The 16,529-nt window shown below is 37.5% G+C and overlaps 1 protein-coding gene across 1 annotated transcript; it reads right to left on the reverse strand.

Moving 5' to 3' along the window:
• Positions 1-1,768: 1,768 nt before the first annotated feature.
• LOC106055149 (uncharacterized) lies at positions 1,769-16,405 on the reverse strand. Its single transcript, XM_056010124.1, has 4 exons — positions 16,239-16,405; positions 6,869-7,364; positions 5,685-5,843; positions 1,769-4,484 (listed from the first exon to the last, which is right to left on the reverse strand). The coding sequence occupies exons 2-4, from the start codon at positions 7,325-7,327 to the stop codon at positions 4,350-4,352; spliced, it is 753 nt and encodes a 250-aa protein (XP_055866099.1). The 5' UTR covers positions 7,328-7,364; positions 16,239-16,405; the 3' UTR covers positions 1,769-4,349.
• Positions 16,406-16,529: the final 124 nt, after the last annotated feature.

The following is a 16,529-nucleotide window of genomic DNA, read 5'->3' on the forward strand; positions in this document are numbered from 1 at the left end:
AAAGAAAACAACAAACAAACTATAAATAGCTATCCTTTTTGGTGCATCCGGTGTAGAGAACAAGAGGAAGCAGCATTGAAGTTTCATTTGGTGTCCTTTATATTATTTATATCTCTAGTTGAGTGTGAAAATCCACAAGAGAGGCTATACTAATAATTATAGTTATAGATCTAGGTCCGAAAATTAAAGTTACGAGACACTACAAACTAACTCGAGATTTACATTTTGCCACACCTGACAAATATTAATAGTGAATAATCTTATAAATTGTATAAGTATATGCGCTTTTTTTGCAGTAGCCTACTTGGTGCTACACAAAATCAAGTGTTCTAAAAATATCAGAATTAATTAAAGGTGAACACGCCAATGGTTCTCAAATATTTCTTTACAGCTGATACGATTTAGAGGCACACCAAATAGGTGATTTTCACGCCTAAAGTTAATCACAGTAATCTGCTTTTTGATTACACTACAGAAGGATCCTAGTTATTACATTTAAGGACCGAATCCCAAACGAGATTTTCAGATCCTTGTTGACGTTCTTGAAATCTCTCTGGACGCTGACTGCAGAGCTAGAGAGGAGAATCCTAGCAAGGCAATTGAGATGCTACAGAAGGATCCTAGGTATCACATTTAAAGACCGCATCACAAACGAAGAGATTAGAGACAGAGTTAGTGCAGCGATTGGAAAAAAAAAACTCAAACTAAAATTCTATGGCCATATTACAAGGTCTTCAGGGCTCGTAAAGACCTTCCTTCAGGGAACAGTACTAGGAAAAAGAAGAAGAGGCAGACAGAGAAAGCGATGGGAAGATAACATAAAAGAGATTCTATCCAAGACAAAAGACAGAGCGGAATGGAGAAAGACGATCAACATATCTTGTGTGGTGCCCCAACGGTCCAACAGACTAAGTGATAGGTGACGAAATCCCTCTGTGCAATAAAAGCGCAAAGAGAGAAAAGACAAAAGAAAGTGGATTAAGGAAATGTTAAAGTGAGAACATGAAAAGAGATTGAAAGAGATTTTGATATTAAGAGACAAAACAATGTGAAGGACGCCATATTGAAAGATTTCACTTGCCAACTGGTAACGTAAAGGACCCATTTCACGACCTTGTAATCTAAAGGACAGGTGATGTAAAGGTCATCTGTTTCTATGGCCCACGGTTAACGAGGGTGTCATGTTGCTAGCACAACGACCAACCGCTTTATTTTTCCCTAACTAATGTCAAGTACCCATTTAGAGTTGGGTGGACTCTGGTGCCTTAAAATTCCAAAATTAAAGATCTCAGTCTTGTCCGAGATTCGAACCCGGGTGACCCCCTTTTCGGAAGCAGAGCGCATTATCCCTCAGCCACCACGCCCTCAGATGCCAACTATATAATAAAAAAAATGATGCTAGAATCGAAAAAACTTTAAAATTTGGTTCTACGGTATTGAAAAGTGTACATAAATCATTACACGGTATTGAAAAGTGTACACAAATCATTACACGGTATTGCAAAGTGTACACAAATCATTACAAGTTTTATTGAAATATGTATCAACACTTCCTTATTTGGCACAGCAAAAATGTTGTTACTTACATAATACAGACGTTACTTCAAAGAAGAAGATGGCATCTCCAATAGGCAGCAGGGTAGGTCTACGTTTTCTTTGGTTCATGTCTTGTTGAACACACACATACTGAGATGGTTCTTTTAATCTCAATGGACATACAATTTCATGGACATTTTATAAGACAAACACGAAGTACACAATGACATAGTTTAAAAGATATTTTAAAATTTTATTTTCAAACTAATTCTGTCTCCTTAATACATTCGAACAAATAGGATAGTCTTGATTTCTAAAGCCAAGGTTCCACGTTGAGACCTTGATGTTCCTTAAGTCGATGATGTAAAACTAGACTCTATTAATGAAATTTGACAAGGATGTCATGTGGCCAGCACAAAGATTGTTCAATCAGAGGTTTGCAGGTGCTTCCAAATAGTTCATTGATCCCAGGCTTCTTTGGGGTTTGAACTCGTGACGAAAAATTGAGAAACTAAGCGATTTTCCAGTTGGTTCCTTACCATCTCTTATTTTGTACATCGAAATATGTTAAAAACTTTAACTTAGAACGTGTCACATAAAGAAAAAAGACATATAAAACTTTGAATACGATTATGAAATCTCTTTCCACAAGACATTTAAAAAAAACAAGCAAATGCCATTTACAATGTTTGGTCCAGTATTAACACTTCCTGGCAGTCTATTCTAGAACACTATAAGCCACTGAAACAGCTAAGTCATGGACAAGAGTACAAAGGTTAAAGTTACACAGTTTCAGAAAGAATACAACAAAAACATTTAAGGTGGTAAAATATTTACATAGTATAAGTATCAAGACATGTTTTGTCCAGTTTCTGTTAAACATGTTAATATGTTGATAATAAATGAAATAAAGACAAAAGAGAAAAAAAGATAAAATCAAAGATACAGTCCAATTAGGCAAGTTATGCATTGCCGCTTACACAAATTATGATTTTGCCTTGTGCAGCCAAAATCATTTTTCTTGTTTAATTAAAAAAAATATCTTTGTCACTAAATTAAAAAAATTGACACTGCTAAAGAATAGCAAGGATAATTTAATTATATAAACATAAATCTACAATAAAATTGACTAGATTAGGGTCAAAACTCCCATGTTGTGGGAAGATAAGGTCACATGTATAATGACAAATATTGCATCCAAAACAAATTTGACTTGATCAGTAAAACGAAACGTGTTGAAGAGTTTAAGGCTGTACAAATATAATCAATTTCTTCATCTTAGAAACATTCATTTACTCAGAAATTTAACACAAGAAAATAAATGTTTTTGAAGGCTACTTTCTGTCAAATTGAACCGATTCTGAAACAACAAAATATCAATTTAAATAAATCAAAATTACCAGAAAGATAGCATAGTCTATGAAATATATCTTATAGAGTGAGATCCACTGACTAACAAACAAAACGAAACGACAAATTTGAAATAAGAGAATTACCAAAAAGTAATAATCACAACACTTTATATATAATAAAACAACAACCAACAGCATCAGTTTTAATAAATTGATTTCAATAGAATTTTTACAGGTGACCCTATTGATCATAGACCCAGGGTGTTAAAAGCAACATAGTTTGTCTAGAAATGTAGAATTCATGTCTTTCGTATTGTTTTTGTTTGTTTTGTTTCTTAATGATTTCGAACAAATACAAGTGTGAAAAATTGTAGGATGACTATCACTGCGTCATGGAGATAACGTTTGGAAAACAGAATTGGGGCATGTGCCAAAAAATAACAACAAATAAACAACAACAACAAAGGTATAGGTACTATAGACAATTATTTTAGTGTGGCAAGTGTTATGGAGTGAATGGGCGAGTTTCTATTGGCTGAATAGATTCTGATGTAATGACGAGTTTGACTTTCACAGAGGAGTTGAGCTGAGATTGGCTGATGAAAGCCAGTGAGAAGAGACACAAGGAAGCGTGTAGTCTTGAAGTGAGTAGTATTTTGTTTAAACTGCTCAACATTTTGTGTTTCTACACTGGAACTGAAAGCCTTAAGTAGTGTCAATAAAAAGTCAGCTCATATTTGCTTCAAAAGTTGTTTACTCAAGATTGTATTGAGGTTCTGTATGAAGAAACTAATACGCCTACAACAATTTAGTTGGAATAGTGGAGCTACAACCCAACCTAGACCTACAACCAGAGTTCCAGAAGTGGATTACAAAAGAAGATTCCTTTCAATGAATCTAGGTCCAAATGTTGAGACATTATTATATTATAATACATTATTATAGGCCTATTATATTCTGAAGGTTCCAATTGACGTTTGTAGGAGATGAATTGGTTTACATGTTTAAATTTTTTTGGTTATATTACCAATGTTGAAAATATTTTTTTAGAGCTTAAACAACCTGGCCATACGTTTTATCAACAAAACATAATAATCTCATCTTAATTAAGGAATATCATGAAATCCCTACATGTGTGTGTGTGTGTGTGTGAAAGTGTGTGTGTTTTCATGAAAAAATCTGGAGAAAATATGCTTGTAAAAACTCTTATCTCTAAACTGGGGTAAGTTGAAGTTAACCTTTGAGCTATGATTTAGAGTTAACAAATTTTTTTTTAGAAATGATGTGAGCTGTGAGTCCAGCTTGAGAATCGTAAAGGAAAAAAACAAAACGTTGACAACAAGATGACAATAGTGACAATAGTGGAGTAATAACAATCATTAAGTATCAGATGGTGTCTGAAGTATTGCCATATTTATAAATCTATTTATCCTCAAGAAACATGTATGTGGATGGCCATGATCAGTTGTGATGATCTGTTTGTAGGATTGAGTTCAAAACCTCTGTGGCGTGGTGTTGGTTCTTGTCTAACGCTTGAAGAGAGGTCCGGTCAGTCAGTAGCTTCATAAGATGTGTCCAGTCTTTTGAGGTTATAGCCTAAAAGACAAAAGATGACGTATTAGTTAGTAGCCAGGGAATCGAGATGCTATACAAGGATCCAAGGCATTACCTACAAAGACAGCATCACAAATCAAAAAATTCCAAATAGAACCACAATGGCGATAGGGCCTCACTATGACCTGCTGACCATATTCAGAAAACGCATACTTTAACTGTATGGTCATTTTACGAGATCCTCGGGGTTTGCAAAGACCTTCCTGCAAGGGCGGGAATAGTACCAGGGAAAAGAAGAAGAGGCAGACAGCGTTGTGATTTCAACACTAATGAATGAAAGCGATTCTAGTCAAGGCAAAAGACAGAGAGTAATGGAGAAAGACGGTCGACAGATAATTTTTAAGGCCGGCCTTAGGGATAGGCAATCTAAGCAGCAGCCTAGGACCATCAACTGATGGGCGCTTGGCACAGGAATCAAAACAATTTTGTTTTAAGAAGAAATAGCGAAACTTGCCCTCTATGTTATTGTTGGAGTACACTAGGTTTTTAATAAATTGCGTCATTTTATTTTTCTATTTCATTTGGGCCCACCACATTAAGTTCGCCTAGGGCCACTAACTGTCCCAAAGTTGCTACAGGTAAAGGTGAAACCTATTTTACCGAGGCTGTATGAGTGCATCTAAAGAAAACGTTAATTAGGACTTAAAAACTTCTTTAATTCTTTTTTAATATTTGATTACAAACTACGTGATAAAACATAGCAAAATCTTTAAAGACTTTGCTAAATGTATTTAAAAATATAAGCTATAAATAGCAACCGTAACAAGGGAAAGAAATGCAACAAACACTTAAACATTTTTCGTCTTACCAAATTAAAAATGGTAGGAAGCAAATTCTTTACATAGATACTACAACACAGATATCAATCAGATACTTATATAAAACAGTGATGTGTAAACTACTCCCCGCAGGCCATATCCGGTCCTTGAATGTTCCTACCTAGCCATCGAAATTTCTGTCTACAATGCACAATGAAGCCTTGAGTGCTGTTTGTAAGACTGAACAATAATTAACATACTTTTGCGTTAATACTGCCAGTGACATGAAGGAGATATACAAGTTCCCAGACCGGAAAAAAAAACCTAGCCCTAACGTTAATAAAACTACAAATATTTTACATTCCTTCCCACAGATTGACGGGCTAAACCAGCTAGTGTGAAAACAAACTGTACGAAAACAAACCTCAATGTGTACATTTCGACTGGTCAGTTTTCTTAAAGCCTTGATGACGTCATTGTGCTGGCACCTGTGATAACTGACGCTGGCTTTCTGGTTTTCGTCGGTGCTGGACACAATGTCGGTCAGACTGGCCACTTTGATGGTCACTTTGATCTCCTTACCCTATAGACGTTGAAAAAGAAACCAAAAAATCTATTCTTCATCTTTTACGATCTAACTTTGAAAGTTGTTTGTTTTGAAACTCATTTTGGGACAATAGAGTGACCTTTTTTTTTTGTTGGTGCATTCTATTCTATTAAAGGAAAGTCAAGCTCAAAATTCAGACCTTCGATTTCTATGAAAGACTTCTTCTTCTTCTTCTAGCCAACTTTTTGCTGCTGAGCTGTGAGCTCTTTTGCAGACGGTTCCAAGGAAAAATGGTGTGCTGTTTTCTTCAATTGTTCAGCACTGCCGTACAGGGTGTTGGTTATGTTGGGCTGGAGTGGAAGTAGGGTCTGCCTAAGGTGGATTAGGAAGGGGCATTCAAAGAGGATATCGTTTATGGTTTCATAAGGGTGGGCGCAGTGTCTACAAAAGGGGAGTTGTATGGGATTTATTTTATTGAGATCTATGAAAGACAAGGACCAACCGCCATTTCTTTCCTAAACAAATGTCAGTAGGATGGACACAGAGACGTCGTCAGAATACCAGTCAAGTTTGGGACTCGAGACCTCTCGCTCACAACGCTATCTAATGTTTTGTACTAACCACCCAATACATTGACTGAAACGATGACTGAAATGATTTCAAGAAAAAAGGAAGCCCCCAAAGGCGGTGGATTGAAGTATAAACGATTTCACAAGCATGACTGTCTGGTTTGTTCTTTGAACTGTCGACACGATGATAACCCGACCACAGTTGAACACAGTTGAACACAGTTGTCGATAAAAAAAAAAGATTTTGGACAAGACGTAATGATCTCGTTTCTGATGGAAAGTCTGAAAGTTTACATACAAGTCAAGTCTATCGTGATTGGCTGTTAACTTAAGAAATATATTAAGACTCTCGTGATTGGCAGTTAACTACAAGAACTATATTAGATCTCTCATGATTGGCTAATAACTCTATGGACTATATCGTCTTTATTACACCCTCCCCCCCCCTCTCTCACTTCTTTCTCTACCTTTACCAGTAGCCCAAACCTTTACCTCTGTTTGTAGATTCTTCAACCAAAGACCAATCCCGTGCGAGGTTGTGTCAATAGGGAGATAGCACATGTAGATTGTGGCCTCGACCTTCTGAGAGTGCTGCGACGTCAGCTCGCAGTTCAGCCAATCCACGAAGTGGTCCTCGGCTCGCGCCCACTCGGTCTTGTTGGAGCTCTCGTAGATGATCTGCCGTAGAAACCTGTCCCCATTGTCACAGTCCAGGGTGCACACCACCACTGTTTCGTCAATGCTTGAGATTCCCTGAACATTCCCGGACTCGTTTTCGTTCAAGTCGTGCTCCACCCTTTGAGGCAGACCCCGGGAAAAGTGGAGCTGTTGAAGTGGGCTGGCGAACTTTTGAAAATCTGGATTGTAGGGCCCGTTCCGCCTGTAATCTGAGAAAGCCGTATTCCACAATATATGAAATGCTGGTAATAAAGGTTCAATAGGAGTCTCCATCTCCTTTTAAATCAACAAAATGATGAAATCTTTATTTCTGTTAGAGAAAAAAAAACACTGAATAATTAAATCAATAAAATTTAAAATAAAAAAAAGTATGTTCAAATAATAGAGTAAAAGAATCATTCATATTTTATATGTCAGTGAATAATGAAAAAAAAAAAAAAAGAAAAAAAAAACTAATAGCCAGTAGAATGATCAAACCCACCATATTTACGTTATCAGGCGACAGGTCCGGTCTTAGGCCACTGCAACCTATGCGACCTCAGTGGGCCCCGCACTTTCATAAGCCCCGTGCTAATTTTAGGTGTAAACTATGAAACATCATGACTTATATTCCCTCGGCCTGATGATTTTCGAGGATATCATGAAAATCTCCAGAAATCGCAAAAAAAAGTTCTGGGAATCTCTTAAAAATATTAAAATCATAAAAGATCATAAAAAATCTCCTGAAAAATAGAGAAAATTGTGATTTTTGGGTGTCATTCAATTTGGAAAACGCCAATCCTACGCACGATACAAAAAATAAAAACGGCATTGTCAACTTTCATTTAATAAAAATTTAATTATAAGGTTTAAGATGCAAAGACAAATTTAGTTTCTAATACAAATATCTTAAATTTCACTTATTATCCTTATCCCTACCCGGACTGAGCCCCCTCGCAATCCGTTTGGCATAGGGCCCCGCAATTGCCACGGCCGGCCCAGCAGCGCGATGCTCTATCCACTAAGTTATCCAGCAATATATTCTGTATGCGCAATTTAAGCTTTAAATAAATAATTCCTTGAGTTTTCGACCATCCTCCACCATTTAATCCCCCAATGTGAGCTAATAATAGGAATGGGAAAAACTGTTAGCATCACTATACACTTCAAATAATAAGAATGATTTTAATTATAACGCATTAATAAACAATTTACAATACAAATGCTTTAAATTTACAACAAATGAAACCTTTCCCCGCTTCATCTAAACTGTTGCGACGTCTAGAAAACATCATAAAAAGGGCATCAAAAATGACACTCACAACATGACCATATTTAAAGGAACTTTTTGAACAAAAGTGTCTAAGGAAAATGGAAAAAATCAACAACGGCCACCAGCTCCATCAGAACTACGTCAGGTCGTCGCGAAGTGGGCGACTGCTGTCAATCTAAACAACAACAGAGCGATACAAAAACTCGTTCGTGCCTCACTCGGTCAGACTATATCACCGCCACTCGTTGATCAGGGAACATGAAAAGCACCAAGATGCCTGTGTGAAGTCACTGAATGAACTCTTTATGTTGTGTCTGTTGTATTTATGTGTAAGTTTCTGTTGTGTTGTCTATATATGAGAAAAGAGTCCTTGTAATCACAACAAATTTCCGTAGGGATTAATAAAGCAGTCTTAGCCATAGTCTTAAAAGACACCGAGCTAAATGCTGCTGGCGTGTTGCGCATTATGCACTCGGGAGAAATTTGAGTAACTATTTCCCCGTTCTCTTTTATCGCTATATTGGTTATCTTTGACTTACGCTATCCCGCCCAAACACAAGCTAGTGAGTCTAGCCAGACCTGGCGGCGACCACTGCTCACGCATACATCAGGAGGGGGGGTAAGATTAGACATTGATGAGGAACACGTGTTGGAAATGCGTCACTCTTACGTTCGTCAAGCAAGAGCGGGGGGAAGAAGGGGGGGATTTATAAAAAGGGGAGGGGGTGGAATGCTTGCTTTTTTTTCTGCTTCAATTATTCCAACAATATCCTCGGACCTGTTGCGTTTTGTTGTTTTAAACTAGTGTTTACGACTTACGTACGTACCGTGAGCACACAATCTCTCTCACACACACACACATAGACATTCCATCCACTCACATACACACATTTTGACTAACACACTTTGACATCCACACAACAAACTTACTAATATTTTACATTTGCTGGGAGATTTTCATGCCGAGCGTAAATCCATAAAGTGCACACTTGTTGGTCTATCCGGTGAGCACTATACGGAAGTATTTGATAAGCGAAGCATTTGAATAAACCATAGTAGCATTTGGTGTTCACTTTTCAGCAGTGTAGAATCAAATGTCTTCGCTCGCACACGTGTAACACAAAGAACTTTTTGTGATTTAGTTGGCAGCAGTGATCTTTCTATATGGCGTCCTTGACATCGTTTAGTTTCTGTATTTCAAATTCTCTCTCTCAGTTTTCCTGTTTTTCATTTTTATTAAGGTTTTATTATATCCCTCCCAGTGACGCTACAGCCCATGGAGGACCCTGGCACTACAACCCATGGAGGGCCCTGGCACTACAACCCACGGAGGGCCCTGGCACTACAGCCCATGGAGGGCCTTAGCACTACAGCCCATGGATCTATCCTGTGCTTTACGCCCGGATATTATTGCAGATCTGCCTCTACGTCTTCGAGCTCGTGGTCTGCCTTTTAGGGCGCCTGCCTTTTGGGTTCGGCTGGTGAACCACTTTTGTTCCTCTGTTCTATGGCATTCTTTCGAGGTGACCTGCCCGACATAATCTGTTGCCCGTGCCTAAAGTTGTTGATGCTGCCACAACTATAAAATAGTGTGTATTCCTTAGTTTTAATATATAGCCAACACAATTCTTTTGTTTTTGGTGCCGGGGTGGGGAGGGGGGGGCGGTAGTTTTAGTATCAGTACTTCTAAAGTTATCAATGATACGATACGTTGTTCCAATGATATGATACGTTGTTCCCGTGATACGATACGTTGTTCCAATGATACGATACGTTGTTCCAATGATACGATACGTTGTTCCAGTGATACGATACGTTGTTCCAGTGATACGATACGTTGTTCCAATGATACGATACGTGGTTCCAGTGATACGATACGTTTTTCCAATGATACGATACGTTGTTGCAATGATACGATACGTGGTTCCAGTGATACGATACGTTGTTCCAGTGATACGATACGTTGTTCCGGTGATACGATACGATGTTCCAGTGATATGCACGAATGTCAAACAATATTTTTCCTAGTTGAGTTCATTGGTTTCTAGCAGGCTCTAAAAAAAAAACAACTCTCCTTTCTATATGCAAGTGAGCTGAAGTCAACGTAGTTTTCAATAAAAGAGTTTACAGTTTGTCAGTTTCACCAAGATCTGACAGACCTGAGTACATGGGACTTGTACCATTTTACTATTCAATTGAAATGCATTCCAAATCACTAATGAATAATTGTTTCAACTTACCGAAATTAAATGTATTAAACCGTGCGGTCTCTAATTACGATGTCAGAGGGGGAGTGATCCCTCTACGATGGAACATTATAAACATTTATATTGTTGTATTAATTAAAAAATGACGTCTGCTTCTGATATAACAGAACAGAATGTAGGTCACGGCTGGGTCTGCCTGTCACGTAAAAAGGCTTCCGAGTACTTCAGACCTTAATCTTTTGTCTAGAAGATAAAGCCTTATTATTATTATTATTATCATAATTATAAGTATAAGCCTTATTATTATTATTGTTATTATTATTTTCATAATTATTTTTATTATCATAATTATTTTTATTAAAATCCATGCTTTGAAATGCTGATCCCATAGGCAAGTTATTCAATGATAGTTCCATTATTGGCTTCTGATGTTTCACTGTAAGTCTGAGTACAAACAATCAAGGCTTGCCGAACATTCTCTGAGGAACACACCTCTGGGGCTTCAATTCTCGTGTTTCTTCTTATTATACCAATGTAAGAGAAAAAGAAAATTGTTTCTCTTAGTGCATATATTTATTATGTTTTATTAGCCACTTGAGTTCGCCTCGTCTAAGTTTATAACGGCTACTTGAAATCTCTTGAGACTAGGCGGCTTCATCACTCTTTAGCAAAGGATTATTGTGTTGTTGTTGTTTTTTCTATGCTTTCCATCGAGCTTGAGAAGTCAAGGTGACCTTACTCTATGTGACTGTATAATGACCTACATCTGGACCAATAAGATGTTCTACTTTATTTAGGTTAGTATTAACCGGGTTAAGTCGATTCGGCGGTTGGACAACCCAGGAGAGGTCATTGGCAGGCCGAGAAGCTTGACACGGTCAACTAAATGATGAGTTAAAACTGTGCGACCATATACCTACTCCTGTCAATGAGTGGCCCGCTAATAACTTTGAATAACTTATTCTGTTTCTGTTCACAGAGATTGGAAGAGCGACTTTAGTTTGAGTACCTCACAGAAGGTTTAGGGTGAGAAGAACAACTTCTCTAATGGACCTCATTCACCAATCGTAAACAAACCACATTTATTCACGTGATCATATTGATAAAACTAAGAAAAAAACTGTCACATGACAGCCACTTATGTATTAAAATTAGATCGTAATGGACCTCATTCACCAATCGTAAACAAACAACATTTAGCCACGTGGTGCTCTATCTCTTCTATATAATTTACGATCTCATGTTTAATTCATGATGGTTGTCACGTGACCGTTTTTTCCGTTGTTTTATCAATAAGATCACGTGACTAAATGTTTGTTTACGATTGGTGAATGAGGTCCATTGATCAGCATTAAAGAAAGAGAAATAGAATACTATTTGGAGAGAGAGAATAAAAGAGAGAGAGAGAGAGAGTGTATGTAAGAGAGAGAGAGAGAAGAAAGAGAGAGACAGAAAGAGAAGAGTATAAGAGAGAGAGAGAAAAAGAGAAAGATAGAGAGAAATAGAGAGAACGAATAAAGAGAAAGGGAGAGAGAAAAAGAGAGAGAACGAGGGGGAGAGAGAAAGAGAGAGAGGGAGTAAAAGAAAATGTGAGAGAGAGAGAGAGAGAAAGAGAGAGAGAGAAAGAGAGACTCTGAACATCCAGACAAAAATGAAACAATCCTAGCTTTTTCGATTGTGAAAAACAAACTGAATATCAATACTAGTTAACAGATTCCGTTACAGCGCTATTTACCCATGACAATCAATGATCTTTAGTTTTTAAAGTGTGGATGAGCACACTAAAAGTTACTCACGCTAATATACTACAGTTCATACTTTGATCTTTAAGATTTCTGTTACGTTCTATCAAAGCACTACAATACAGTATGATAGATAAAGAAGTGAATTGATCAAAAGAGAAATGTGGTAGCGATAGAATGGCACTTAAAACAAAAAGGACATAAGAAATGAGAAAGAGGATGATTGGACGAGAGTTGGAACTAACTAAACAGACAGAAGAATCTCGATGTTAACTTAATACAAACATATTTATGCTACAAGCAAAGAAGCTTAGAAATTTGATTCTACTGTAAGACTAAGACTAAGACTGCTTTATTGATATTTATGGAATTTTGTTGTGATTACAAGGACTCTTTTCTCGACACAACAGAAACATTCACATAATAGAACAGACACAGACATGAGGCTGTAAGATACTTAAGAACAAGAGTTACTGTCCTTCAGCTCGATAGTGCCCCTTTGCTTATCTCGCAGTCAATATTGACACTTCGCCAGCCTTGTAGTTTTATGTTGACCTTGCACTAACACGTCACGTGATTTCGTATATTGGATTTGGTAATGTAATGCAGTCAGTGCATCGATCTTGTGGCACTCTAAGCACGTGCATAGGGCATCACAGTGTATACTATACGTAACATAGTTTTCAGGGTTTTGCATGTGATTTTTATCGTTTGATTGTCAGGGCATAGATAATAATCTGTCTCTAATAGATGTGTTCATTTGTTTTTCATTTATTAAAGGAAAGCCATTATTGAGGACAGGAGCAGAAGACGAAAAGACCGCCAGATTTAGAAAAATATGTAGGCCGCAACTGGGTTTGTGTGGTCAAGTGAAACACAGAACACATCCTCCCTCTTCGGAATCGAAGACATTGCTCTCTGCAGTAATTCTAACTTACCCATGCCCTGTGTACGGCCGGTTTTTTAAACCGATGTTTTTTTAAACCGAGAACTGGACTTCACAGTCATCTGATAGGAATCGAGAAATATGTACATCGTCGACCACGATATTTGATATTTTGGGTTTTTGGCACATCGGCACAATTTAGGCCATGTCGTGCCCATAATCCCCAAGAGCTAAATGTTACACAACCAAATGATTGAAACCAAGGTCCTTTTACAGCTTCGACCACAAAGGAGGGGATAGTATATATATATATCGTTAACATAGCCAAAAGGAGGCCTTAACCCCTCCAAACCGAAAAAACACCCCCCCCCCAACAGTCACAAAATTCTATGAGCGTAGCCAAGGTGGGTTTTGAGTTTAAACCCCCCCCCCCTCCAGAGGACTATAAGTTTAAAGCCCACTCCATATAGTTTTGAGCTTAAAAACTCCCTACAGAGAATTTTGAGGTTAAAACCCCCCTCTTCAATATTATTCTAAAGCAAAATACAGTCACCAAATTCTATAAAAAGTTTATTTAAAAAAACAACAACTCCAGAATTTTTTTTTAGTCCAACCCCCCCCCTCCCCCCAACTGATGGTTTTGACGATAAAACTTCCCTTTCGATATAAAATATAAAACAAACTACAGTCAACAAATTCTATGAGCGTAGTCAAGAGGGGTTACACATTTGTAACAGTCGCTGGGCTCCATTAATAAACTGCAGTAAACAGCAGAATTGGTTTTTGAACTAAATTTTTTAAAAGCAGGATAATGTACGGTAGATACCTCAGAAGAGGCTTTTTTTTTTAAATACCGGAACTACTGCTTGACCCTCCAAACAAAAAAAAAAAAACGAGGAGGATCAGAAGAAACAACTCTAAAGCAATGATTCGGCCTCTACTGACACAAGTTCGACTCGATTCATGACAGTTCTCGACTGATGCATAGTTCATATGTTGGTTGGCCAACAGTTAACGAGGGTGTCGTGTAATCAGCACAACTACAACCCAATTGTACTTTCTTTTCTACAAATCTATACATAAACCTATACATAAATCTATACATAAATCTATACATAAATCTACGTGGACCAGTAACTCTAATAATCCCGAATTTTAAGAAAATCCACAATTTTAGCTCAAGATCAAGCCCTTTAACTCGGTCACCATGACCCACACAGAAACTTCATTATATGTCAGTAAACAAATAAACCTGGAATGATAAACTGTTACCCCAGCAGCCGCACAGGTCTGTCAGGAGATTGGGAAGTCAAGACATCACAGAGGTGCCTGTGCGTTTTATCTCATTTCTAGACACACATACACTTATGCAGTGCACACAACAATACACAAATACCATTACACATCTACCTTGGTCTGTGCACGCTGTATGCCACGCTACACAGAAAGTAGGACAGGGTAAAGATAACAAAATACTTGTATAATGAAGTGACACACACAATCAAAAGAGGCATAACGTCTTCTGCAGGACTTCTGTTTATGCTATACATATCAAGGCCAGGGCAATTAAGTCACGTAGACAGGAACTAAAACTTCATGTTAAATCACTTGTAACAAAACAAGCAAGTGTCCCATTTCACAGTTAAACAAAGTTATACTTAAAGTCAAACTACGAGAGTTTTTGGTTACACGTTAACTCGAGAGGCGGACCCTGTGGGTCAGCCATGCTCACGTATTACGTCATACGTAATATTAAAAACATTTATAAGAAGAAAATTACGCCCTACGCATTTCATGTGTCAATCTAGTCACTCATGTTAATCAATGACTTAAACTCTGCTAAGTTGTTTGTTTTTCTGGCTGATTCAGGCAACACATTCCACTTTCTAATGGCACTAAGGAAGAAGGAGAACTTGTACGAATTTATTCTAGTGTATGGGATAAGAAATGTGCCTCTAATGGAATAAGAAATGTGTTTCTATAGAATGGTTCTAGTAGAGGAGGCTTAGAAAAGGTATTCTATTCTTATGGGCCACAACTGATGATCCAATGAAGTGCATCTGGTTTGAGTATAAAACACGAGGGGTGGAGGAAATAAGAACAAGAGTGCCTCTATAGGACTATTCCATTGAGAACAAAAGAAAGGCATTTTTGTACTTACTAGAAAATTGGAGCTAATTCTAATCCTACAAGGACCTACAACAGGCGGAAGAAATATGAAGCAAGTGGAAATGGGTGAATGACGCCAAGGAATAAACTTATTAAGAACAGTAGAAAAGCGAGATAGAAATCTAAATTTTAAGAAGTATTAAACAAGCAAAAGAAAAAACAACAACTTTATATTAAGTCTATCAATTAGTTTGTTTCAGTCCTGTATTTAAATTTGTAATAAGCCTCAGACGACAATCTATAAAAGAGAATAATTCAACTTATAGGATGGCTACCTGGTCGTGCGGTTTGTGCGCTGGACTGTCGTTCGGATTTATCGATGGTCGAGGGTTCAAATCCTGCCCGCTCCCATCCCCCGTCGTCCTGCGGGAGGTTTGGACTAGGAAGTAAACTATCTTCAACTCTGAAGGAACATCCGAAACATGTAAAACAAACAACATTATACTGCCACTCCAGTCAAGTACTTTTTTTCCATTGTGTATACCAAACAAAATAATTTATTACCAATAATTAATTATCTATTTTTTTTTCAATTGATTCTTGTGTTGTCAGATAAAAGAAAGAATTTTGCAAAATTTCATCTTGATCCCAGATTGGCTGTCGGACAAATAACGTGTGCAAATTTTTGGCAAGACAGACAGACAGACAGACAGTGAGTTGATATAAGTTTTGTAAAGAAGTAAACATTTGAGTCCTAGTTAGGATCCCTGCCTCCTCAATAGAAAAAAGAGGAATTCACAGACCGTAGAAAAATAAAACAACAATATGAATGACTTTCTGGGACCATACACCTTGTTGTGCCAGATTTAAATCTGATGTTCATTGTTTACACTGCTGGCTAGTTAAAAACAATTTAAGTAGTCTATAAATACATGTATTTAAAAGACAAGAATGAGTGAGAACTAGATTGTGTGACTAAAATACTCACCAATGTCCTGGCTGCTGCTAGTCTACTATTAAATGCTCACTTCTGAAACTTACACAACACGCGAATTCCCAAAACACAAACAAAGCCACAGAACGTAGATCTAGAACTGGGTTAACCTATTGGCCCGCAGCTACGTGGTTGGTCGCTGAGGCGGTGGGGCGATTATAAACTGCAAGCCCTGTATATTAGTGGTACAGTTTTTACGTGTGTGTGTGTGTGTGTGTGTGTGTGTGTCCGTGACCCCGGTAGATAAAAACAAAACAAAACAAAAAAAAAATCGTTTAAACTATG

The sequence above is a fragment of the Biomphalaria glabrata genome, chromosome 14 (genome assembly GCF_947242115.1).
Source record: "Biomphalaria glabrata chromosome 14, xgBioGlab47.1, whole genome shotgun sequence".
NCBI classification, from domain to species: domain Eukaryota; kingdom Metazoa; phylum Mollusca; class Gastropoda; family Planorbidae; genus Biomphalaria; species Biomphalaria glabrata.